Source organism: Danio aesculapii, chromosome 10 (genome assembly GCF_903798145.1).
Source record: "Danio aesculapii chromosome 10, fDanAes4.1, whole genome shotgun sequence".
NCBI classification, from domain to species: domain Eukaryota; kingdom Metazoa; phylum Chordata; class Actinopteri; order Cypriniformes; family Danionidae; genus Danio; species Danio aesculapii.
The window spans coordinates 16168943-16195495 of NC_079444.1; the positions used below are offsets into that span (position 1 = coordinate 16168943).

The window sequence follows — 26553 nt, forward strand, 5'->3', positions numbered from 1 at the left end:
ATTTACAAATTATATTTGTGTATTTTTCAATTTCGTTTTGAATTTACGAAATTATATTTGTGTAATTTTCAATTGCGTTTTGAATTTGCGAACTTATATTTGTGTATTTTTAATCGTGTTTTGAATTTACGAAATGAATTTGTATTTACGAATCATGTTTTGAGCATACACGTTTAATTTTGTAAATGTGTATTGTGTTGTATTATATTGTGTTGAATTTTATTTTTTAATGTATTAATTTTGAGACTGATCTGGCTCCGTAGTTTTTGCTAACTCATTATGCAAGTATCAATAACTAATGTTTAAAAGCACAACTTTGTATTTTAAAAATGCATTAGTAAATGCTGAACTATGATAAAAACTGTATAAATGCTGTATATACTTTAATCATGTTAATAAATACATGAACTAAATTCAAACCTAAAAACCTAACATTTTGCCCATATAATATTTGCCTTTTGTTCTGTACTTAAAGGATGCAGTGATGTGTGAGATATGTAATACACCACTGTGTGGTGCACTATGTGTGCAAATTTGTACAATACAAGTCTCTGTTATGATGTAAATTAATTTGTGCTGATGTGTGGTTCTCAGATTACAGGAAAGGCTTCTGTTTCACTGAAGTTCTGCACACCATGTGTCAGATGTCGTCCAGCAGTCGTGTTTCTGTCAGCAGGTCTCAGTGCTGCTGTAATGGAGGACATGGGTGGGGGGATCAGTGTGAGCTCTGCCCTCTGCCTGCCACGGCCAACTACAAAAAACTCTGTCCATATGGCCATGGATACGCCATAGACGGAACAGGTCGGTCAGTGCGGTCACCTTATTAAAGGCATAGTTCACCTAAAAATGTAAAAATTACCTCATATTTATTCTCACATGGTTTTATGTTTTTTTATTTAATCATTTATTTGTATTCTGTTGAATACAAACAACAAAATGCTGGTTGCTAGACCCATCGACACAATAGGAAGAAAAATACTATGGAAGTCAATGGGTGCCAGCTACTACAGTAGCATTTTAAAAATTATCCAATAAATTAAGGAATAACATACACATAAAGATATTTTAAAGAATTTAACAATTTACTATACATGGCTACTGGTTTCCAACCTTCTTCAAAATATCTTCTTTTGTGTTTAAAAGCGGAAGAAAAAATATTAGGGTTTGGAGTCACTTGAGGGTCAGCAAATGGTGAGAATTTGATCATTAGCTCAGAAACCCTTAGACCTGAATTGGAATAAGAGTTAAGTTACAATTTATTTTAAGGTTTCTTGTTACAGTTTATGATTAGATGCATGTAATGAATTGTAGTTACTATAGTAAGTTCACAGAACATATGCAACAAAGACATTTAAACAATGTGTTCTTAAGACTTTCTTTGATTTATTTAGTATGGGACTGAAGGAGAAATGACAACCATCCAATCAGTTACCCAAGGATAAAATCAAGTCTTTACCTTAAGGGAACACTTTTTTGGAAATATTTTAGAGTTAAACAGTTAAGTTTAACAATATTTAAATCTATTCAGCCCATCACCGGGTTTGGCGGGAGTACTTTTAGCCTAGCTTAGCATAGATGGATCTGATTAATTGGTTAACTCTCTATGTGACTATAATATAGATTTTTAAATTTAGATTCAACTTTGTCATTACACATGTACAAGTACAAGGCAACGAAATGCAGTTTAGGTCTAACCAGCAGTGCAATACCAGCAAGTGCAGGATACAGGTATAAGTTATAAAGTGCAGTTATAGAAAAACTATGGTAATATTTACAGATGGATGTACTATGAACATTATATACAGGTTGTATTAGCTATGAACAGATTTACAATAAATGAATATATGTACAGGATACTATTAATAGCAGAAGTGTGCAGATAGATAAACATAATTACAAATGTCCATGTGCTGTGGGTATGTACAGTTCAAATAAATGAATCAGTGCAATGAATATGTGCAAACTTTAAATGTGCAAATGTTAAATAGTGCAGTGACTGTGAGGAGTATAAGTTAGAGGAGTGTGGGGGGTGTATTGGGGGGGCAAAAGAGTCAGTGAGGGGCAGAGTTCAAAAGGACGACAGCTCTGGGGGAAAAGCTGTTCCTCAGTCTGCTGGTTTTTGTCCGGGGGAGCCTGAAGCGCCTGCCTGAAGGCAGGAGAGAAAACAGTCTGTGAGCAAGGTGAGAGGTGTCCTTAAGAATACTGTGTGCTCGGCGCAGACAGTGTTTCTTCTGGATGTCCTCTATGGCTTGCAGTGTAGTCCCTGTGATGCGTTGGGCAGTTTTCACCACCCGCTGCAGTGCTTTACGCTCAGCAACAGAGCAGCTTCCATACCAGACTGTGACGCAGTTGGTCAGGATGCTTTCTATTGTGCAGCGGTAGAAGTTCACCAAGACAGCTGATGAAAGCTGATTTTTCTTTAGTTGCCTCAAAAAGAATAGGCGCTGGTGAGCCTTCTTGACCAGGCTGGAGGTGTTGGTGGTCCAGGAAAGGTCTTTAGAGATGTGGGTCCCCAGGAACTTGAAGGATGAGACAGGCTCAACGGCCATCCCATTAATGTGGATGGGATCATGTGAGCCTGTTCGTCCCTTCCTGAAGTCCACAATGAGCTCATTGGTCTTGCTGGTGTTAAGGAGCAGATTATTGTCGGTGCACCAAGTGGCCAGGTGCTGTATCTCCTCCCTGTAGGCAGTCCCATCATTATTGCTGATTAGACCAATCACTGTGGTGTCGTCTGCAAATTTGATGATGGTGTTGGATCTGTTCACAGGCCTACAGTCGATGGTAAAAAGGGAGTAGAGGAAGGGGCTCAGCACGCAGCCCTGTGGTACACCAGTGTTGAGTGTGACGGTGGTGGAGCAGATGTGGCCTGATCTAACATTCTGAGGTCTGTTAGTCAGAAAGTCCATAACCCAGTTGCAGAGAGACGTGTCGATATCCAGGTCTCTGAGTTCGATCAGTAACTTAGAGGGTATGACAGTGTTGAATGCTGAGCTGAAGTCAACAAACAGCATTCGTGATTCGTGAACAGCATTCATAAATGTTTTTATTGTCCAGGTGTGTGAGGACAGAGTGCAGTGCTATGGAGACGGCATCTTCTGTGCTCCTGTTGCCACGGTAGGCAAACTGATGTGGGTCCAGTGTGGATGGCAGAGAGTCTTTCAGATGTGCCAGGACCAACCGCTCGAAGCACTTCATGATGATGGGTGTGAGTGCTACAGGGCAGTAGTCATTCAGGCATGTTGGGCTGGAGTGTTTGGGCACCGGCACAATAGAGGTAGTTTTAAAGCATGTTGGCACAGTTGCTAGGTTGAGCGACAGGTTGAAAATGTCTGTGAATACCCCAGTGAGCTGTTGTGCACATGCTTTGAGGACGCACCCAGGGATACCGTCTGGTCCAGCAGCCTTACGCACATTGATCCGACTCAGTGAGGTGTAGACTTCTGAGGAGGTGAGTGTGATAGGTGAGTGGTCTGTTGAGGTAGTGTTCCTGGTGTAGGGTTCTGTATTGTCTCTTTCAAAGCGGGCATAAAAGTCATTTAGCTCGTTCAGGAAGGAGACATTTGTGGCTGTGGGTGTGGTCTGGCTGGGTTTGTAGTTGCTAATGGCCTGGATGCCCTGCCACATGCGCCGAGGATCAGAGTTGGAAAAGTGCTCCTCTAGCTTTAGCTTGTAGCAGTGCTTGGCCTTTTTGATGCCCCTCTTCAGATTAGCCCTGGAAGTGCTGTAGGCCTGTGCATCCCCTGATCTGAAGGCAGTGTTGCGTGCCTTCAGCAGGAGGCGCTCCTCCTTGTTCATCCATGGCTTTTGATTTGGGTATGTGGTGATCTGTTTCTGGGTTGTAACACTGTCTATGGTGGTGTTGATATATACCAGAACAGAGGAAGTGTAACTGTCAATGTCTGTGTGAGAGCCACATGTGGCCTGGGAAGCAAACATACTCCAGTCTGTGTGTTCAAACCTGTCCTGGAGTGTGGAGTCCACCCCCGCTGGCCACACTTTGATGATCCTTACTGATGGCTTCACACGGTTGACGATGGGTGAGTACTTGGGGGTGAGAAACAAAGAAAGGTGATCTGATTGACCCAAGTGGGGGAGGGGGGTCACAGCATATGCTTCAGCCATGTTTGTGTAAACTTGGTCTAAAGTTTTGTTTCCCCTTGTGTGGCAGAAAATGTTTTGATGGAATTTGGGGAGCACTGTCTTTAAGTTTGAGTGATTAAAATCCCCCGCAACAATAAAAGCAGCCTCCGGGTGAGCAGTCTGTTGTTTGCTGATGGCTGCATGAAGTTCATTCATAGCAAGCTTGGCATCAGCGTCGGGAGGGATATAAGCAGCAGTTATTATGGTGGAGGTGAACTCCCGTGGCAGATAAAACGGTCTAAATTTAACCATTAGAAATTCCAGGTTAACAGAGCAATGTCTCCCAACGACGACAGAGTTTGTGCACCAAGCTTTGTTAATATAAATGCATAATCCTCTGCCTCTGGTCTTACCGGAGTCATCCGCCGTTCTGTCTGCTCGGAATGTTTGATGCTCCGTTAGCGATATAGCGTTGTCCGGTATCCCGCTGTTTAGCCATGTTTCTGTGAAAATCATGACATTACAGTTCCATAATCTTTTGCTGTGGTTGATGCGCAGTCGAATCTCATCCATTTTGTTCACCAGTGACCGTACATTGGCGAGAAAGATGCTGGGTAAAGAGAGCCGGTGTGGTGTTAGCTTTAGCTTAACTCTTAGCCCGCCGCACTTCCCCCGTCTTTGTTTACGTTCTCTGCGCCGCCTCCGAGCACTTCCGCCCGGCCGGGTAGGGCTCTCAGGCCTGGGTGTTCTGGCGATCTCAGGGATGAGTCGAAGATTGTTAATAAAACTGTCCAGAATGCACAATCCAATATCCAAGATGTCCTGTCGGGTGTACGATGTAATGGCACTGCTGTTCTGCACGAACAGACCCGAAATGAGCAGGAATAATACTGCAAAATTGCAGAAACTGGAGAGACACTGAGCCTCGCGAACTAAACGCGCCGCCATCTTGTCTCGTTATAATGAAATTATGCAGCACCGAAAAACAGTCCCCAGCCTAGATATAATAACATTTTGCCTGCTGCAGCCATGGTACAACACAGCACAGTCCCCTGATTATTACGCTTGAATTAGAATAAAGTTCTTAGCCTTACTGACCTAGAAATAGCAACTTTTCATTTTCCTTCAGTCTTAGTATGCCATGTAACTACAGAAGTGTCAAGCTTTAAATAGGAAAATTATCTGTTTTGAATTTTGTGAGCACAGTGCTAATGGTCTAATCTAATTCAATAATTGATGCTAAGCTAAAATATGAAGCACTCCCACCAGAGCTGGAGATTGGCTGAATGGATTCAAAAATGGTAAAACTCAACTGTTTAATTCTTGGTGACCTGTATTTCCATAAAAAACTGTGGTGTTCCTTTAAATTTTTTATTCAATAAGCTCTTTTACTAATATATACAGTTGAAGTGATTATTAGCCCCCCATTTGAATTTTATTTTATTTTTAAAATATTTTTTCCCTAATTATGTTTAACAGAGCAAGGAAATATTCACAGTATGTCTGATAATATACTTTCTTCTGGAGAAAGTCTTATTTGTTTTATTTCAGCTAGAATAAAAGCAGTTTTTAATATTTTTAAAACCATTTTAAGTTCAAAATTATTAGCCTCTTTAAGCTGCAGTATATATTTTTTGATTGTCTACAGAACAAACCATCATTATACAATAACTTGCCTAATTACCCTAACCTGCCTAGTTAACCTAATTAACCTAGTTAAGCCTTTAAATGTCACTTTAAGCTGTATAGAAGTGTCTTGAAAAATATCTAGTATAATATTATTTACTGTCATTATGGCAAAGATAAAATAAATCAGTTATTAGAAATGAGTTATTCATAAAACTATTATGTATAGAAATGTGTTAAAAAAAACTTCTCTCCGTTAAACAGAAATTGGGGAAAAATTAACAGGGGGGCTAATAATTCTGACATCACTGTACATCTCAACAGAAAATAAAAACCTATCGCAGCTGTCCTATTCATGCTGTCTTTAAGATTCAAGTTGTCAGTAAACCTTTTTTTATTCACAGATATAGATGAGTGTAAACTAATTCCTGGTGTTTGTGCCAATGGCGCATGTATCAACATCATGGGCTCTTACAGATGCCACTGCAAACCAGGATACATTGCATCTGCTCCAGGAACCGCATGTGTTGGTACATCACCAAAACTGTTTTTTGACCATCAGTCATTTAAATCCAAATGATATATGGAAGCATTGTTTGCTTTTCATGGTTGTGTGATTGTGTTTCTGTCAGATGTCGATGAATGTGGTATGTCCCCAAAACCCTGTAACTTCATATGTAAGAACACAGAGGGCAGCTATGCATGTTCCTGTCCCCGTGGTTACACTCTACAGGATGACAAAAGGTCATGCAAAGGTACGAAATATTCTGTTATATTCTCACAATGTTCAGAATGTTGAAGTTTTCCTCTGATTCTAAATTCCTCCATATTCAATTAACATTACTTCATTACTGCTTTGGTGTGCCATTATTAATTTGTCCTGGTAGACTTGAATGAATGCATTGTTTAGAGTACAAATGGCTGTCACGGTGTATTGAGGACATGTGGTGTAATTTGAGTAATGAATAGAGTTTATCAGTAGCTGATGACAGAGTGGACTTTTTAGACTTTTGATATGTCGAGATGTCCTTGAGATGTCTTTCTGCCAACATGGTGAAAGCAGTAGCTTGACTGGAGTTTTTCATTTATAGATGTGGATGAATGTCAGAGCAGACGACACAACTGCCAGTTCTTGTGCATGAACACCATCGGTGGATTCACATGCAAGTGTCCAGCAGGTTTCAGCCAACATCACACAGCTTGCAAAGGTGAAACATGTGTCCTTCTCAGATGACCTTTGACTACTAAAACAGTAAATGCCAAGTCCCTTGATAAAAACAATTCAATTCAACTCACTAAACTTATTTATCTATGCCCACAGGGGTTAGAAAATAGTCTTTAGACAAAGGCTTACACCATAAATACTATGGTAGTGGGAATAAATGTCTTTTTGTACAAAGGGATTTTACAGTGCATTCGAAAAGTATTCATAGCGCTTCACTTTTTCCAAATTTTTTTATGTTATAGCCTTATTCCAAAATGGATTAAATTCATTTATTTCCTCTAAATTTTACACACAATACCCTAATATTACAATATGAAAAAAGATTTGAAATTGTTGCAAATTTATTAAAAAAAAAAAACCTGAAAAATCACATGTACATAAGTATTCACAGCCTTTGCTTAATACTTTGTGCAATACTTTGAGACCTCAAGTCTTTTTGAATATAATGCCACAAGCTTGGCACACCTGTCTTTGGGAATTTTTGCCCATTCCTCTTTGCAGTATCTCTCAAGCTCTATCAAGTTGGATGGGAAGCGACGGTGTACAGCTATTTTCAAATCTCTCCAGAGATGTTCAACAGGATTTAGGTCTGGGCTCTGGCTGGGCCACTCAAGGACATTCCTCGAGTTCTTGTGAAGCCACTCCATTGATATTTTGGCAGTGTGCTTTGGGTCATTGGAAGATGAACAGTCGCCCCAGTTTGAGGTCAAGAGCTCTCTGAAGCAGGTTTTTATTCAGGATTTCTCTGTACATTGTTGCATTCATCTTCCCCTCTAACCTGACTAGTCTTCCAGTTCCTGCTGCTGACAAAAATCCCCATCAGACCAGAGAATTTTGTTTCTTATGGTCTGAGTGTCCTTCAGATGCCTTTTGGCAATTTCCAGGCAGGTAGTGGCTTCCGTCTGGCCACTCTACCATACAGGCCTGATTGGTGGATTGCTGCACAGATGGTTGTCCTTCTGTAATGGTCTCCTCTCTCCACAGAAGAACGCTGGAGCTCAGACAGAGTGAACATCGGGTTATTGATCACCTCCCTGACTAAGGCCCTTCACCCACAATCACTCAGCTTAGATGGCTGGCCAGTTCTAGGAAGAGTCCAAACATCTTCCACTTACCGATGATGGAGGCTACTGTGCTCATTGGAACTTTCAGAGCAGCAGAAGTTTTTCTGTAACCTTTCGCAGTCTTGTGCCTCGAGACAATCCTATGATAGACAATCAAAAAATATTTTTTCACATTGTCATAATGGGGTATTGTGTGTAGAATTTTGAGGAAATAAATGAGTTTAATCCATTTTGGAATAAGGATGTGACATTAAAAAAATGTGAAAAAAGTGAAGCACTATGAATACTTTAAGTTAAAAATAAGTAAGTTAAAGGAACCATGTAACGGATGGGAAGAGTCTTCCACAATAATGGAGGTTTTTCTTTTCATAGATGTCATAAATAAATCAGTGAGCGGTGTTTGTCTCTCACCAATTATTTTACTCGCTACATTTACTCATCTTAAAAGTTTATTTTTACTTTTAACAGAGAGGGAGTTAAACTGGCTACAATATAAAAGTAAAGACAGATTTATCCACTATAGTCAAAATGACATTATCAATATGAAACCTTAGTTTTCTCAACAAACCCAATTGTTGCTGAGCCTTTTTAAAAACATTCTCTGAGTATTTATCAAAAGTAAATTTGAATTCAATTTCCTCACCTAAATATTTAAAAGAACTCACCTGTTCAACTTCCTCCCCATCAACACATTTCTTCAGTCTTAGTATTAAGGTGCAAGGAACTGCTGTTTGCTGTACAACTTGTAATAAAATTGCCAAAAATTTAAGTAATTATCTAATAACTGAGTACTCTTTACACATCCCACCAATACTATATCATCAGCATATTTGATAAACAAAAGTAGTGTTTTTGTATATATTCATCCACTCACGTTGCATCTGCTTATTTCTTACTTTATCCAGAGGTTGCCACAGCGGAATTAACCACCAATTGTTTGGAAATATTGCAGCTATAAATTTAGTTTACATATAATTATGATAATAGTAAATGAACTAAAAAAGCAGTATGTCAGTTAGGTGTGTCTGTTGTGTGTGGTTCTGCCCTTACAGTGGTAAGATGTTTCTTTCTGTCTTCACTCAGATATTGATGAATGTTTGTCAGAGTTAAGACCGTGTGGCCTGCGAGGAGCATGTCAGAATTCAGTGGGAAGCTTCAGCTGTGAGTGTCCACAGGGCTTCAGTCTGGACTCTCTCGGCCACAACTGTGATGGTATGTATTATGTGTTTGTGACAGAGATGGGAACATGAATTGCACTTTAAAGGTTCAAGAAACCCTCGAGTACTTTTTTTTGAGATTTTAACAGATTTGTGTGTGTTGAGCATCAATTAAGACAACGTTAGCCCATGTTAGCTTTAATTGTAGAGGAAAACTGAATAATTTTGAACTTTTGTCAGCTAATTTCATCTTCCGGGTTTAAAGTCATTTTTGGGGCGGGATTAAAATCAGTGACATAGCGCGCATCTGCTAGTGGAGTGATGATGTGTTGGTTTCTCATTAATCAATTAATTAAGTTAGTTAAATTTATTAATTAATTAAAAACTCAACTGAGTTTTCTTATTCTATGAGAAGACCATGCTTCTTAATTATTCATGACAGCAAGTGCTTTCCGAAGACAGACCTGCCAAGCTGTAAGACCGCGGCTGCGCATGACACACAGTAGTTAGTTGTTCATGAAGAGTAGTATGTGTTTGGTTCCATGATCCATGGAGTTTGTTGCATAGTTTTCTCCGCGATGCTGTCGGGGCCGATACAGAAAATCTGTTTGTGTCTAGCAAGCATTTTTGTTGGGAGAGCTGTTCGAGAATTGTAGAATGGCAGACTTTTTCTTTTATCAGTTGAGAGACACATTGACAAAATCTGTGCTGCCGTGTTCGCCTATGTTTAAAATCCTCCAGATTACCAGTGGGGTAATATTTGAAATAGATAAGGCAAGAGACTTGCTGCACTGCTATCCACTGTGTCTGCATTGAGAGAGAAGTCCTCATTTATATTATTAACAAATTGTCGTTATATGGATATTATATGAAATTATGAATAACATACTGTATATGTAGCAGGGCATTTAATTACTTACTGTTTATTTCTTTACGTTTTAACTTTGTTAACTATAAAACCATGGGTCGTCTCATGTTTTGTGTCTGATTTTTGTAGTCTGATTTTGTGAGTCGACTGACAGTTGTTTGCTCCCTTTTTTTCCCCTGCTCTGCCAGCCACGCCACTCCTCCCTCCCCTCATGATGCTCCACGCCCATCATGAGCCCATCATTAATTCTGAGGTAGACTTGAACTGAAATAGGGGGGTTTCATGACCCTTTATTGAACTCAACCTGAACTGACTTTTTTATCTTTAGTAAACGAAAACTAAGACTAATACCCTGATCAAAAAATATTTTCATTAAAGGGCACCTATGGTGAAAAATCTACTTTTCAAGCTGTTTGGACAGACATACTCTATGTGTAGGAATAGTGTATAGACCCTCATATTGTGGTGAAATAAACACACCCAGTTCTTTTTCTTTTTAACAACATAAAAATGGTGGACCAATTGGAACGGTTTTGAGAACGACCGCAACTTGACGATTTCCCCGCCCACCGAATTGTTTGACAGCTGCGTATTAACGTGTCTTTGTAGTAATGCGTATAATCAAATCAACAAGACAGAACATGCACATAGCAAATGGGAATAAAAGATCTGTTCAGTTTGCTAGAATCATCAATCATCATTAAATGTGATCAAGAGTGAGTTTTACAAGTTTAAAATGTTTTAAAACAGTGCATGTTTGTAATGAATTACAGCGATTTATTTCAGATTTACTTAATCACCAGAGCCGCGTGTCAGAATAATTATAAAAGAAGACGCTTCAATCCCGGTTTGTGGACATTAAATCAGGTTTATTTTGTACATTAACATATCAGAAATCCATACAGTAGTGGACATTAACCTGTATCCTGTCACATATGCATGCAAAAAGAGTGCAAAGCTAAACGCGCTGTGTGTGTGTGTGCGTGCGTGCATGCGTGCGTGCGTGCGTGCGTGCGTGCGCGCGCGCGCGTGTGTGTGTGTGTGCGTGCGTGCGTGTCTATGAAATAGAAACTTTTGAAAGATATAATAAATAATCTGATGCTGTTTTGAGCTGAAACTTTACAGACACATTCTGGAGACACAAAAGACTTATATTAAATCTGGAAAAAGGGGTAACCTAGGTGCTCTTTAACTAAAATAAAATGTAAAAAATAACTAAAATAAAATAAAAATTAGCAAAAAAAAATTTTTTTTCAAAATTTATAGTTACTTATTCTGTGGTGGAAAATATGACCCGAGGCTGTTAAAAGAAATACCTATAGATGGCACTTTTACTGATGATACCCAGCTATACCTCTCTTTTCACCCTGATGATCCCTCGGTTCCAGCTCGCATTTCAGCCTGCCTGTCAGACATTTCACACTGGATGAAAGATCATCATCATCTTAACCTTGCGAAAACGGAAATGCTTGAAGTTTCTGCCAACCCGACTCTACACCATAACTCTTCAATCCAGCAACCATTACTGCATCCTCAATGGTAAAAAGCCTTGGAGTAACGATTGATGACCAATTAAACTTCTCTGACCACATATCTAGAACTGCTCGATCTTGCAGATTCGCACTCTATAACATCAGAAAGGTCCGACCCTTCCTATCTGAACATACAGCTCAACTCATTGTACAAGCTCTTGTTCTCTCCAAACTGGACTATTGCAACTCTCTACTAGCCGGGCTTCCAGCTAATTCTATCAAACCTCTTCAGCTGCTTCAGAACGCAGCAGCACGAGTGGTCTTTGATGAACCCAAAAAAGCACATGTCACTCCGCTACTCACCCGTTTGCACTGGCTGCCAGTTGCTGCTCGCATCAAATTCAAAGCTCTGATGTTTGCTTACAAAGCGACCTCTGGCTTTGCTCCTTCGTATCTGCTCTCACTTCTGCAGATTTATGTGCCCTCCAGAAACTTGCGTTCTGTGAATGAACGTCGCCTCGTTGTTCCATCCCTAAGAGGGAAGAAATCACTTTCCTGAACTCTCGCTTTCAATCTGCCCAGTTGGTGGAATGAACTCCCTAACTACATCAGAACAGCAGAGTCACTTGCTGTCTTCAAGAAACGACTAAAAACTCAACTGTTTAGTCTCCACTTTCCTTCCTAATCTTAACTGCCTCTCTGACTATACCACTAACTGTACTCTCTCTCTCTCTCAAAAAAAAAAAAATTACTAATGCTTAGCTTCTTAGACTTTACACACCTGAAACTTGTCTATAGCACTTGTTCACTGCTGCTCTTATAGTTGTGTAAATTGCTTCCTTGTCCTCATTTGTAAGTCGCTTTGGATAAAAGCGTCTGCTAAATGACTAAATGTAAAATGTAAATGTAAATGTACTGCCAAACAAGGAAAAGATTATATACAAAAACATGTTCTATATTTTCTGCTTTTGCTAAAAATGTTTACTAGTTTACTACATGCAATATGACCTTTAATATGCAGATGTTTGTCTGAACCATCTTTTTTTCTTAAATTCATTGCGTTTTCAGGGCTTTTCAGTGTTTGTTCAAATGATTGTTTTATTGTTATTACTAAGAGGTTTGCATAAGAGTTATGTAAGTTGTGTAAACAGTAAAATTAGCTTTGGTTTACACTGAACATGCTTTGTTATCTCTGCTAAACAAGTATTAATTCAACTGAAACTAAATATATACTACAATAGAAGAAATAGAACAAAAAAGAAGTGCATTCACTTAGTAAAAATGAAAATAAAACAAACAAAATCATTAATGAGATAACCTAAAACTAAATCGAAATTTTTAATTTTTAAATAATATCAAAATAAAACCTCATTTAAAACTGCATAACTATAATAACTTTGCTTCATAGTTGACTAAAAAGCAACTCTACTGATCTATTTTTAAGTACTGAAATTATAAATATTGATTCATTTTAAGTCTAATTGGTTCTCCTGCTAATGATCATAACATATATGTTAAAATAATTGATGACGTGCTATATTAGACGGTATTAGATAGTAATGCACAGCTATGGTGATGATGCCGCCACAATGAATTATTCAACTGTTCTGCTTTTAGTCCAGTTGCTCACCTAAAGATATTGTTCAGATGCTGTATTTCAAAATAGTTGTGTGCTCTTAAATAACTGAACTTATTTAGAGTAGCGATTTGGAATTGTAATACAGTCAAGATCTGCCTGGGACTTTATGAGAATAGAGTTTATCTGAAAATAAATGTTCATCATCATCTCAGAATGTTCATCAGCCAATCAGAATGAAGACAGTCCTGCACTATATGCCAGAAATAATTGACAAAGGGCCTTTGAATTGTTAGAAAATTAAAAATAAATAAATAAATAGCTACAAGAAATTTTTTATTAATTTTCTGGAGTGTGCAGAATAGAGTCAAATATTCCACTTTTACTTCAGTTTCAGCACCCAAAGTCATTGTTCAGATGCTATATTTTAAGGTATTTGTCAGGATTTCCCCCCTAAAACAGCTCCTGTAGTACTATTTTTTACACATCTCACCCAAAGCCTTCTGTTTTGGATGGATTTTTGACAGTTGTAAGCTGTGAAATAGCTGAAATCACTCAGTATAGTGATATGAAACTGTAATGTGCCTGCCAATACTTTAACTGTGCCTTTATCTGCAAATAATTTTACACTTTAGAATGTTTATCAGCCAGTCAAAATCAATCATTCAACAACCCCCGCTGTATATGTGTATGTAATATAAAGAATAATTGAAACAGTTACATTTTCTATAGTTCAAAATACAGGAAAGAAATATTATCGAAGCAGAATATAGAAGAATTCCCAGCAGTATTAAACAGAGATGACAGTCGATTGAAACAAACAATGGTACAAATAAAGAAAATGCCAATAAATGTTGGACTATTATATCAGCAGTCTTGGAACACTGCTCTGCCAACTGGTGTCCTATAAACAGATTTGTATTAATTGCTCAGTTGTATTAATTCCTCAATGGCACCTGTGGTATTTGTAGCACTTATAATCTTTAGGTTTCATTCATTTCATGTTACAGAAAAGTAATCAGACCTCATATTGCATGAATGCAGAGGAACAAGCACTTTAATCTGTTTTTTTTTTATTGAGTATTAATAATTATCACTATCACTAATAGAACAACACATAACAGCTGCATTATAACAATGCATAGGACCAAAATGGCAATTCTAGGTTCTCTCGACAGATTCATTCTGAGTCCTTTGGTGAGACATTACAGTAGCCTATGGTGCCGTCAGTTTACTTTTTTGCTAATAAATATAGACAATGCCTTCCACATTAAACATATCTCAATGCGTTTTACTTGAAAAGTTTGGGCTATTCCCAATTCTACCCCTTAGCTCTTCCACTTAGCCCTCATTTTGCACATTTGTGTGAAGGGGAAGGGTGTCCTATTCCAAATTCTCTATTTTATTGAGGTATAGGGAAAAGGGGAGGTGCCATATAGCTTTTAAAGAGCCCCTATTATGAGCTTTTGAAAATTACCTTCCATGTATAACACAGCTCTAAAGGAAGTGAAATATCCATATAAGGCTTAAAGGGCACCTATGGTGAAAAATTTACTTTTCAAGCTGTTTAGACAGAAATGTGTGTAAGTATAGTGTATAAACTGTCATATTGGGGTGAAATAAACACACAACATAAAAACGGTGGACCAATTGGAGCTGTTTTCAGATCAACCGCAACTTTACGTAGGAGAGCGGTCCCCCCGCCCACCAATATTGATTGACAGCTGTGCTCATTAGTCAAGTGTATAATCATATCATCAAGACAGGACCAGCGCAAAGCAGCCGGGAATAAAAGGTGTGTTCAGTTCGCTAGGATCATTCATCATCATCAAACGTGATCAAGAGTGAGTTTTACAAGTTTAAAATGTTTTAAAACAGAGCGTGTGTGTAATGAATTACCCACCCCGGTTTGTGGACGTTAAATCAGGTTTATTTTGTACATTAATATAAGAGATATCCATACAGCAGTGGCGATTACCAGTATCATGTCACATGCGTGCAAAACGAGTGCAAAGCTTAACGTGCTCTCTCTGTGTGTGTGTCTTCGTGTCTGAGCTGTGTGTGTGTGTGTGTGTGTGTGTCTGCGTGTCTGCGCTATGTTTGTGTGTGTGTGTGTGTATGTGTGTGCGCTATGTGTTTGTGTCCTTGCTGTGTGTGCGCGTGAACTTTGTAATGACATTGTGTGTGACACATTGTTGCAAATCCACAAAAAAATGCATCAAATACTGATTGTTAAAGTTCTTACTGTAGTATTTCTCACACACGTTATGTGAGATCTGCTTCCTGAGGCAGCCGAGGGCGGCGATTGCTGACAGGCACGTGGGAACGGTGGGCGGGGAGGACTAGCCTTAAAGGGCCAGTACAAAAAAAAACAGCAAAACCTTTTTTCCAGCTGTTCCAGGGGTAACCTATGTGCCCTTTAAATCTGAAATTACACAGTGTTAAAGCTATTGATTCATTTATAAAAGAGTCGACACACAAGAGTCTTGATATCGAGTCTTCGCCATTTCGGCGTGACGTCGATACGAAACTTGCCCTGCCCAATTGTTGCATGCGCAAACCTGAGAAAATTTAGACCTGCGGCCCTGCCCACAAACACAGTAGCAAAGAAAAAGAGGAAGACAAACACTGTAGCAGATCCCAGTTAAATCAAGTCGTGTAGATGTTGTGCTCAGCTGGATATTATTGGAAGTGTGAGGGTAAAGTTAGTGTTATTTTCTCTACCCAAAGATGAAACTGTGAAGAGTCTTTGAGGTTTATTTTTGCAAAAATACCTCAGCATTATTGCCCTAATTTTTCTGACGAGGAAATACACAAACTTTTATTTTATATTTCAGCAGACTATAGAGACATTGCTGTTTATATACAGCAGATTTGAATGTTATCACTCGATTGCATGGGCATTATCAGTGGTTATCCACTGATAGATATACTGTTGATATAGATATTATAGAGTGAGCTCGTTATGGTTAATCAGCTATAGTTTACATACGGCTATGGCCAGAAGTTAACAAGAATTCTTTATATTATTTATAAAATTTCTCATTAATTGTATTTTATTAACGTCAGCCCCTACCCCAACCCTAAACCCAACCATCACAGTAATGTAAAAACAAATCTGGATCTAGAGTCCAGCTTCTTTATTAGTATAACTGATTAACTATGTGGATGGATGATAACAGCCTTCTGAGCCTACTAGTAATAATAACAATAATAATTTCTTACATTTTATATAGAGCTTTTCTAGACACTCAAAGCGCTTTACACAATGGGAGGAATCTCGTCATCCACCACCAGTGTGCAGCATCCACCTGGATGACGTGACGGCAGCCATATTGCGCCAGACCACACACCACACACCAGCTGATTGGTGGAGAGGAGACAGAGTGATGAAGCCAATTATGATATGGGGATGGTTAGGAGGCCATGATGGACAGAGGCCAGTGGGCGAATTTGGCCAGTATGCCGTAGTTAAACCCCTACTCTTTTTCGAAGAACTTCCTGGGATTTTTAATGACCACAGAGAATCAGCACCTCGGTTTAACATCTCACTTGAGCAGTATAGTCCCTATTAATAAACTGGGGCTTCAGGACCCACACAGACCGCAGGTTGAGCGCCCCCTGCTGGCTTCACTGGGTGGGGAGGACTAGCCTTAAAGGGCCAGTACAAAAAACCAGCAAAACCTTTTTTCCAGCTGTTCCAGAGGTAACCTATGTGCCCTTTAAATCTGAAAGTACACAGTGTTAAAGCTATTGATTCATTTATAAAAGAGTCGACACACAAGAGTCTTGATAACGAGTCTTCGCCATTTCTGCGTGACGTCGATACGAAACTTGCCCTGCCCAATTGTTGCATGCGCAAACCCGAGAAAATTTAGACCTGCGGCCCCCCCCCACAAACACAGTAGCAAAGAAAAAGAGGAAGACAAACACTGTAGCAGATTCCAGTTAAATCAAGTCGTGTAGATGTTGTGCTCAGCTGGATGTTATTGGAAGTGTGAGGGTAAAGTTAGTGTTATTTTCTCTACCCAAAGATGAAACTGTGAAGAGTCTTTGAGGTTTATTTTAGCAAAAATACCTCAGCATTATAGCCCTCATTTTTCTGACGAGTGCTTCAGTAATCTACATGCTTACAATGGGGGATTCGTCGGCCGTTTGTTAAAGGAAGGATAAGAAAAGACTTTTGCTGTATGTGACTTTGTCAGAGCTTGACAGGAGCTTTACAGTGGACCAGTTTCTTCCTCCATTTCACAAGTGTAAGTGCAATTACAATGGTTGCCTAATTTTCTCTAGCTTGCAAATTATGTATTTAGTTGTGTTTTGTTACTTGTAACCGCTTGTACTGTATCTGGTTAACTCTTTATATTGTCGTGTCGCGTCTAATGCCACGTTAAAAACCCGACGCATGCTGCTTTGTTTTCGGATTTAATTGAAATTACGGGAGTTTTCCGGGATAAATAACATAACAGGAGGGTGACGGAAGATGGGTCTGAAATACGGAAGACTCCCAGGAAAAAAAGGAGTGTTGGCAGGTATGCTCACATACACTATGCACTCTGACTACTTCAATATTGTTGATAAGCCGTGGTGGGCATTTCACTCTGTCTCATGCTAAACGCTGTCGAGCAATCGCAACAGACTGTCATTGGTTCAATCAGCGCAGATTAGCTTCGCATTAAGGATTGGTTTGGGAACAAATGAACCGCTGAACGAATCATAGTGGAGTCGCTGGAATAATTAGGTAAAAATAAATGCTTATTATAAAACAATGAAAGTGTTTTTTAACCTTGCATGCATATCAGACTGTTGTTGGAGACCCTTAAAACCAAAATCTGGCCCTTTTTAATGTATAATATGGGCTTTTTAAAATCAAGATTTTAGAAATCATTTTTTAAAATCAAGATATCAGATTTTTTTTTTTTTTTTTGACACAATACATGTTTTGGGGAATTATTTTATGTTCAGTCCACTTCTGTCCAATGTGTAAAAACTGATAGTGTTGTTTCTTTTTCTCAGATGTAGATGAGTGTGCGCGTGATCACAGGTGTCAGTTCGGTTGTCAGAATGTTGCTGGAGGTTTTCGCTGCAGCTGTCCACAGGGTTACACACAACACCAGCAGTGGAACCAGTGCGTGGGTCAGTATACAAACACGTACATTTTTCTAACTTTGTGGGGACATTTAACTAGAGAATTATATCATACTTTCCATCTAGGCATAATTGACAATAAGTATTATACATAGCTCAACGCAACCCTCGAACTGAGTTTTTACATTTTCAAAAATGTACTTTAATTTGTTTATAAGTTGTTTTGTATGTGGGGCCTAACCACATGTCTCTACAATCAGTATGTTTACATGGACACCAATACTCAGATTTTAATATGATTAATACATCACTGTGATTAGGTAAGAGTTTACCATGAGATTTTTGATAACCTTAATCTGACTACAGTCCACAAATCGAATTAAGACACATGGAGTATTCCTAATCTAGTTGCATTATTGACATGATTGCTATTTTTTTTATTCTGCGTGCAGTATCAAATTCCATTAAAAAAATTCTCACCTATCAGTCATTATTTCATACACATCCAGTAGCTCATAGTTTGTCGTGTAGGCATGAATGAAATGTTGCCAAAAGAATGTGAAACTGCTGAACTGGAATGATGTTAATCGATCTATATAACATGTAAAACAAGAACATGAAACAAATATTCTAAAAGCAACTCACAAATACCTAATCATATTATGGTCTTATTCAGATTTACAGTAGGTAAGTGATTAAATGATGTCCATGTAAACGTAGTCAATTAAAACATTTAATCTTTTACTATCCATGTGAGGAAATTTTGCAGCTACATTCTTCAGCTTGTTAAGGAAATACACAAACTTTTATTTTATATTTCAGCAGACTATAGTGACATTGCTGTTTATATACAGCAGATTTGAATGTTATCACTCGATTGCATGGGCATTATCAGTGGTTATCCGCTGATAGATATAATGTTGATATAGATATTATAGAGTGGGCTCGTTATAGTTAATCAGCTATAGATCACATACGGCTATAGCCAGAAGTTAACAAGAATTCTTTATATTATTTATAAAATTTCTCATTAATTGTATTTTATTAACGTCAGCCCCTACCCCAACCCTAAACCCAACCGTCACAGTAATGTAAAAACAGATCTGGATCTAGAGTCCAGCTTCTCTATTAGTATAACTGATTAACTATGTGGATGGATGATAACAGCCTTCTGAGCCTACTAGTAATAATAACAATAATAATTTCTTACATTTTATATAGAGCTTTTCTAGACACTCAAAGCGCTTTACACAGTGGGAGGAATCTCGTCATCCACCACCAGTGTGCAGCATCCACCTGGATGACGTGACGGCAGCAATATTGCGCCAGACTACACACCAGCTGATTGGTGGAGAGGAGACAGAGTGATGAAGCCAATTATGATATGGGGATGGTTAGGAGGCCATGATGGACAGAGGCCAGTGGGCGAATTTGGCCAGGATTCCGGGGTTAAACCCCTACTCTTTTTCGAAGAACATCCTGGGATTTTTAATGACCACAGGGAATCAGCACCTCGGTTTAACATCTCACTTGAGCAGTATAGTCCCTATTAATAAACTGGGGCTTTAGGACCAACACAGACCGCAGGTTGAGCGCCCCCTGCTGGCTTCACTAACACCACTTCCGGCAGCAACCTAGCTTTCCAATATGGTCTACCATCCAGGTACTGACCGGGCACAGCCCTGCTTGGCTTCGGTGGGCAACCATGTGAGAGTAGCAGAGAGCTAGCTGTGCGTAAGGCCCCAGCTGGCCCATATCTATCAGCTGATAACCACTGATAACACCCATTTAATCAAGTGAAAACATTCGAAGCGGGTGGCCTTATGTATTTAAAATGAGGAATATAACTATAAAGAAAAATAAGAGACCCCTTGACAGTTCCCAGTTTCGCTGGATTTCCTATATTAGGAATGGGTTTCAGTAAATATGTGTTTTATTTTAACTAAAGGTGATGATAAATTAGCAACTTTTAGAGCAATGTTGCCATGCAATATTGGGCAATGTTATCATCAATGGGCAAACACAAATGTGCAAAATGGTATGTTGAGTAGGGGTGGGGCTTTCTTTTTTGTCATTGCCTCATAGCAAACTAATGGTAACGTGTTTAAGAATATTGTGGCTGAAGCCATTAAACTGGTGTCAACAGAGAAGAACCGCCACTCAAAATGCAGAACTTTTTTTTCTAGTGAATTAACTTTTCAAAGATATGGATAAAAAAGTTTGCCAAAAGAATAACAAATGTGAGCTATCAAACAATGTACATTTTGATTTCACATGACCTTTAATCATTTCCATAGCTGTACATTGCGTGTGTCCACTAAACACATTGATCCTTAACTGAGAGAGGAAGGTTCAATTCTTATTTAATGGGATTTCACCCAAAAATAAAAATCTGCCATTATTTACTTACTTTTTACTTGTTTCAAACCTCTTTAAGTTTCTTTCCTCTGTTGAACACAAAGAGGGAGGTTTCCTACTATGGAAGTCAATGGTTACAGCTTTTCAGCTTTTTCAGAATATCTTCTTTTGTCTTGAACAGAAGAAAGAAATTCATAAAGGTTTGTAACCACTTGAGGGTGAGTAAATAGTGAGTAAATGTTAATTTTTGTGCAAACTATCTTTAATATTAATACAATGCAACCATGCAATTCATCTTCTCTGTTCTGCAGATGACAATGAGTGCTTGAACCCAGACAACTGTGGTTCAGCTTCCTGTTTCAACACTTTGGGCAGTTTTAAGTGTGGCTGCCCATCTGGCTTCACCTTTGATCCTGCATCTACTAGCTGTGAGGATGTAGACGAGTGTGGGTCCTTCATGAGCCCCTGCAGATACGGCTGTTCAAACACACAGGGTGGATTTGCGTGCGGATGCCCGGCAGGATATTACAGAGCAGGACAGGGGTGAGCTGTGCATGAAATACTCTTACAGTTCATTGACATAGCATTTGATATGATACAGTTAAAGTCTGAATTATTAGCCCCCCTGAATTATTAACCCCCCTGTTTATTTTTTTCCCAATTTCTGTTTAACGGAGAGATTTTTTCAACACATTTCTAATCATAATAGTTTTAATAACTTATTTATAATAACTGATTTATTTTATCTTTGCCATGATGACAGTAAATAGTATTTTACTAGATATTTTTCAAAACACTTCTATACAGCCTAAAGTGACATTTAAAGGCTTAACTAGGTTTATTAGGTTAACTTGGCAGGTAAGGGTAATTAGGCAAGTCATTGTATAATGATGGTTTGTTCTGTAGACTATTGAAAAAAATTTCAGACATACTGTGAAAATTGTCCTTGCTCTGTTAAACATAATTTGGGAAATATTAAAAAAAATAATAATTCAAAGAGGGGGTAATAATTCTGACTTCAACTGTACATACAGTATAAAATATCATTGATCTATTTTATGAGCAATTTTGAAGAGAATATTATGAGAATGGTCTGCTCATAGGAAACATACTGAACAATATGATTTATTTTACAGTATGACCATATTTCCAGTACATTATTTTCCTTATTTTTGTTGTTCATCATTTTTAAAAACATTTGTAATAATATTTTTGTGTGATACAGTTTAAATGAAACTTCTTGTAAATCCTACAGTATAAAACAGGTACATAGTGATCATATTAATCTTGAGTGCCTATAGAGTACTACTTCATCTATGTTTTATCTAAAAAGTCTTCAGTTTTTTTAATATTTTAAGACAAAGTTACAGTTCTCCAATTCTCTCTGGGAGAAACCAAGCTGTGGGCAGGTCTGACTACTACCACGAGCCAGTGTTAAAAACATGAGCATGGCACTTGTCAAACATCAAACTATCAGTACTTTCAATGATATAACATTTATGTTTGTTGCAGACATTTTAATACACAGAATAACTAGGAAATAAAAAATTAGCTTTGCAAAATGCACGCTAACATGGAATAATAATAGTTTTAGCCATACTTTTAAACATTGTGTTATTCACAAAAGATACACATTTTTAGGTAACTAGAACATTTATTATATTAATTTCCCAGTTAAACGGCCACTTACTTTTGTGTGATTTAGGAGAAGTTGATGAATTGATGTGTAGTAAAAAGGCATGGGACGATAACCGTTTTTAAGGTATACCACGGTTTGGAAAAGTCAAGGTTTTAAAATCGCCAAAATTGTCTGTAATACCTTTCCTAAGGTATGTGTAAGATTTTTATATTTAAAATTTTTTTGTTTGTTTTTAGGACAACATTATCTCCAGCAGTGAAGATATTCAAAGATGCTATTTTACATTGTAAAGAACTCTGTGTTTTTGAAACCAATGAAGTCAATGATTCATTTTAATTATTTAGCCTGACATGTGTACTGCTCCAAAATATTTAAAATCTTTCAAAAAATAAAATATATTGTTTTCAAAGGGAAATAATTTGATGTTTTTTACCCAGACATTTAAAAAGAATATATTTTAGAGCAGTAATACCATCATAATACCCTCATACCCTGAAATCGTGATATTTTTATCCAAGGTTATCATACAGTCAGAATCTTATAACGGCCCATGCCTAGTAGTAAATCCAGCAGCTCTAATCACCTCTGCATTGAATGAGGCTGCACAGTTTCATAAACCAAATGCACTAGTTTCAAATCCCAAACCACTGGCTTGCATGGTTTGGGATATGTAGAGCTGCGCATCGTTGGATTTGCTCTTCAGTGTTTGGACTCTCAGTAGTTATTTTTAAACCACACTGAACTGAGCTAAACTGAACTGAACTTAAACACTACAAACTGAACTATACTGTTCCAATTTACTATGACCTTTTATGTGAAGCTGCTTTGACACAATGTACATTGTAAAAGCGCTATACAAGTAAAGGTGAATTGAATTGAAGACAAAATCATCATAAAACATAAAAGTGATGCATTGTAATTAACTCCTGATAGGCATCAGTTGACATATTTAAAACTTACAAGTAAAAGGGTTAAATTAACTATGACTAGGGCCGGGCAATATGGCAAAAAAATTATCAAGATAATTTTTTTTATATCAGTCGATATCGATAATTATCATGATAAATGTTACATTTTTATATATATCAGTTTTATAGGATTTTCATTTTGTGCAGCTGATTTAACACATTTTGTGAAAATCTTTCAGCTGTCTGACAATATAAATAATAAAATAATAAACAAAGAGCAATCTTAATTCAACATTTACTGTTCAACGTTTCAACCGCCAAAGACATTACCTACAAGTTGTTGGATATTATTGTTCAACATCAGAAAAAAATAAATAAAACAAGTTTGGAACAAGTAAAAGTTGAGTTGATGGTGAGAGTTTTCAGTTTTGGATGAACTCTCATTTTAATGGTGAGTATGGGGAATTTAGGGTGAAATATCCTTTAATGATCTATTGATAGTCAATAACCCTTTAATCAATGGACCCTATCGATGACTGATTAAGCATGCTCGCTGTGAGCCACGCATTACATAATCAAGTGTGTGCAGTTTACCTTACTTATGGAGTCACACTCTTGCCATTGCATATTGCGGGACACATATACGCAGATCTCCGTTATATCCACGGGTGTTTTAACCAATTTTATCCTTACAGACTGGCACGAATAGGCCTATGCAGACTCTCATTTTATTAATCGCGCATCACGGCGAGACATGCAGGGAGCCTTTCCATTCAATCAATGAGTTTCTGAGCTCTCTCATCCTTCAGACCCAGAACCACACACGTTTTAGGCACACACAATCTGGCACACACAATCTGGCACACACAATCTAGGCAAACCAAATATGGTTACGCCGGATGTTAATGGTATTAATGTCTTCTTGGACATCGTCATCGATATATTTTGATATATATGGTTAATAAATTTTGTACACAGTAAACAATAGTGTTTACTTTTATTTATTTCACAAATATTGCGATCGAGACGGGCGAATGGGGAGCGTTGTTTCCGATCGCTATTCAATATAATAGACTGAACAGTTTTCTATCAGTCATCATAGAAGATCAGTCGTTATTATCTGACAACATAGCAGATACTCGTTTGCTGGCCTTGCTGAAAGATCTAAATTGAACAGCTTTAATTTATATAATGGATTCATTTATAATGAGGGAAATAATAGCAAGTTAATATAGGCAACAATACATCTTTATATGTAATAAAAATCTTTTACATGTAATAAATGTGTAACACTATATTAATATTTTACTCAAGCGATTTAATATTGTGTATTTGCTTAATTTTCTAATAACTTTTTAATTAATGATTTCCCTCATAAAATACTGTAGTAATTTATAGTAAGCAATATATTGTTTTTAAACCAAAATTTAGCAATTTAACTATTAATATTTAATAAAAAAAGTATATATATATATATATATATATATATATATATATATATATATATATATATATATATATATATATATATATAAACAGCAGTGATTGTTTATTAAAAGATAGTAGTTTATAATCAGATAATCAGTTAAGATAATCAGTTTATAACTATATTATATATCGTTTATGATTAACTATAGTAGTTCATTTTAATGTGACACATTATTGTTTGCTTTTTATATTTTACAACAAAATGATTTTAACCAAGTATGATAATATTAAAATCCTGAATTAGTTTATTACACTTAATCATACAATTAAACGGTCTATTATGTTTTCTTTGTGTATGTGGACATGTCAATAAAGTCATAGGTGTTTTTAGCCAATTATTTTTATTTACATAATTTGGGTTCAGAAACTGCAGAGATGTTAAAATGATCGTTACGATATAATAATAATGACTGAAATGGGAAACCATATTTGTGAAATTCAATAGGTGGCAATAATGCTTCTAAGGAGTTAGTTAGTTGCGATATATGGTTTTCCTAAATCGTGTGTGCTAGATTGTGTGTGCCTGAAACGTGTGTGGTTCTGCGGTTCTGCAGCTGGATATATCTCGGAAGGGCAGGCTGCAAAATGCCTGCGCAGCCTTATGCATAGTGCGTAAATATTATCGAATGCTTATCGAACTGTCGAATTGTCGTTTTATTGAAAAAATATATATTGTGATAATTATCGATATTGAATTATCGCCCAGCCCTTTCTATGACTAAACAAGATTGGCTTTCCCTCACATATAAAGACCATTGTCAGCCAAGCACTGTTGTGGGGTGATAGGCACGCTCTTATGTAGGTCATGCACACACTTATCTAGAAGCATCCATGAAAGAATTTCTGCTCTCTTTCCATGTACAGAGTCAGGCAAAAAAAAAAGAAAGAACCACAATCACCTGGACATAAGATTTGGAGAAAATAATGTCTCTATGAGTAGAATTAACTTTCAGTAAATTTTGAGTTAACTACACTCATTTAATTTGATAAAGTTGACTGTTGGGTTTTACAGTGTAGTAGCTTATATTATAACTCATCATAATGGCCAGTTAAAACATGATGGCCAGTCACACTTTAAGTTCAGTTAAAACTCAAGTATGGCCTAATGGTTAGTGATCCAGGGGTGATCACTAAGGTTGCATGTTTGAATCCTGTCACTGGCAGAGATTGTAGGTTGGAGAGATTAATTATTAGTTCTCTCTTCCTCCCTCAATACCATGACCGAGGTGAGTCCCAATAACAAGTCACTGGACCCCTGCTTCAAGGGCTTCCAATGTCTGCTCACTGCGGGTGTGTGGTCACGTGTGTGCATTTGGATGAGTTAAATGCACAATTTCAAGAATGGGTTACCAAAAAGGTGCTACTGAATATGTACTATTATGTCATAAATGTGTTCTAGTATCTAATGAATAAATCTAGTATGAAATAAAAATAAAACTAGAATCTATAAATGTGTTTTTTACACACATTTACTACAAATAATGACTTAATGATTAAGCACGAGTATGTAATAATATAATCTACTAGTATTTGAAATAAGCACTAATAGCTAAAAAGTAACTACTAGCATATACAAACTTGTACTAGTCACAATTATACAGTAATTAATCAGAATTAAATTGTTTTTTTTATGACAAATCTAATAGAAGTCAATGGCAAAAATGTACAATTTGCTACTGTACAATTAAAAAGTTATTAGTCACTACTGAAAAAAAGTACTAGTATTTATGTAATAAGTACCAATAACACAATACTTAGTACTAATAATTAAGAATTACTATGTTATGACTAAGTTCTAGTATTTTTGAAGAACAGGAACTAGTAGAATAAGGCCCAACTCCAATTCTACCCCTTAGCCCTTCCCCTTACCCCTACCCCTGGGTTTTGCGCGTTCCCGTGAAGGGGTAGGGGTGTCCTAATTCTCTTTGACTTGAATGCGTAGGGCTAATGGAAGGGGTAGATACCCCTTCGAATGAAGATTTTTTCAGGATCACACTCGAA

The 26553-nt window shown here is 37.4% G+C and overlaps 1 protein-coding gene across 1 annotated transcript in view; it reads left to right on the plus strand.

Annotated features, from left to right (window-relative positions):
* Nucleotides 1-26553, plus strand: part of fbn2a (fibrillin 2a) — a 34058-nt gene that overhangs the window by 2870 nt on the left and 4635 nt on the right. The window contains exons 3-9 of the mRNA XM_056467485.1: nucleotides 595-801; nucleotides 6114-6239; nucleotides 6342-6464; nucleotides 6801-6917; nucleotides 9082-9210; nucleotides 18088-18207; nucleotides 20829-21060. Coding sequence (XP_056323460.1) covers nucleotides 595-801; nucleotides 6114-6239; nucleotides 6342-6464; nucleotides 6801-6917; nucleotides 9082-9210; nucleotides 18088-18207; nucleotides 20829-21060 — 1054 coding nt within the window. The remainder of the gene's footprint in view (nucleotides 1-594; nucleotides 802-6113; nucleotides 6240-6341; nucleotides 6465-6800; nucleotides 6918-9081; nucleotides 9211-18087; nucleotides 18208-20828; nucleotides 21061-26553) is intronic.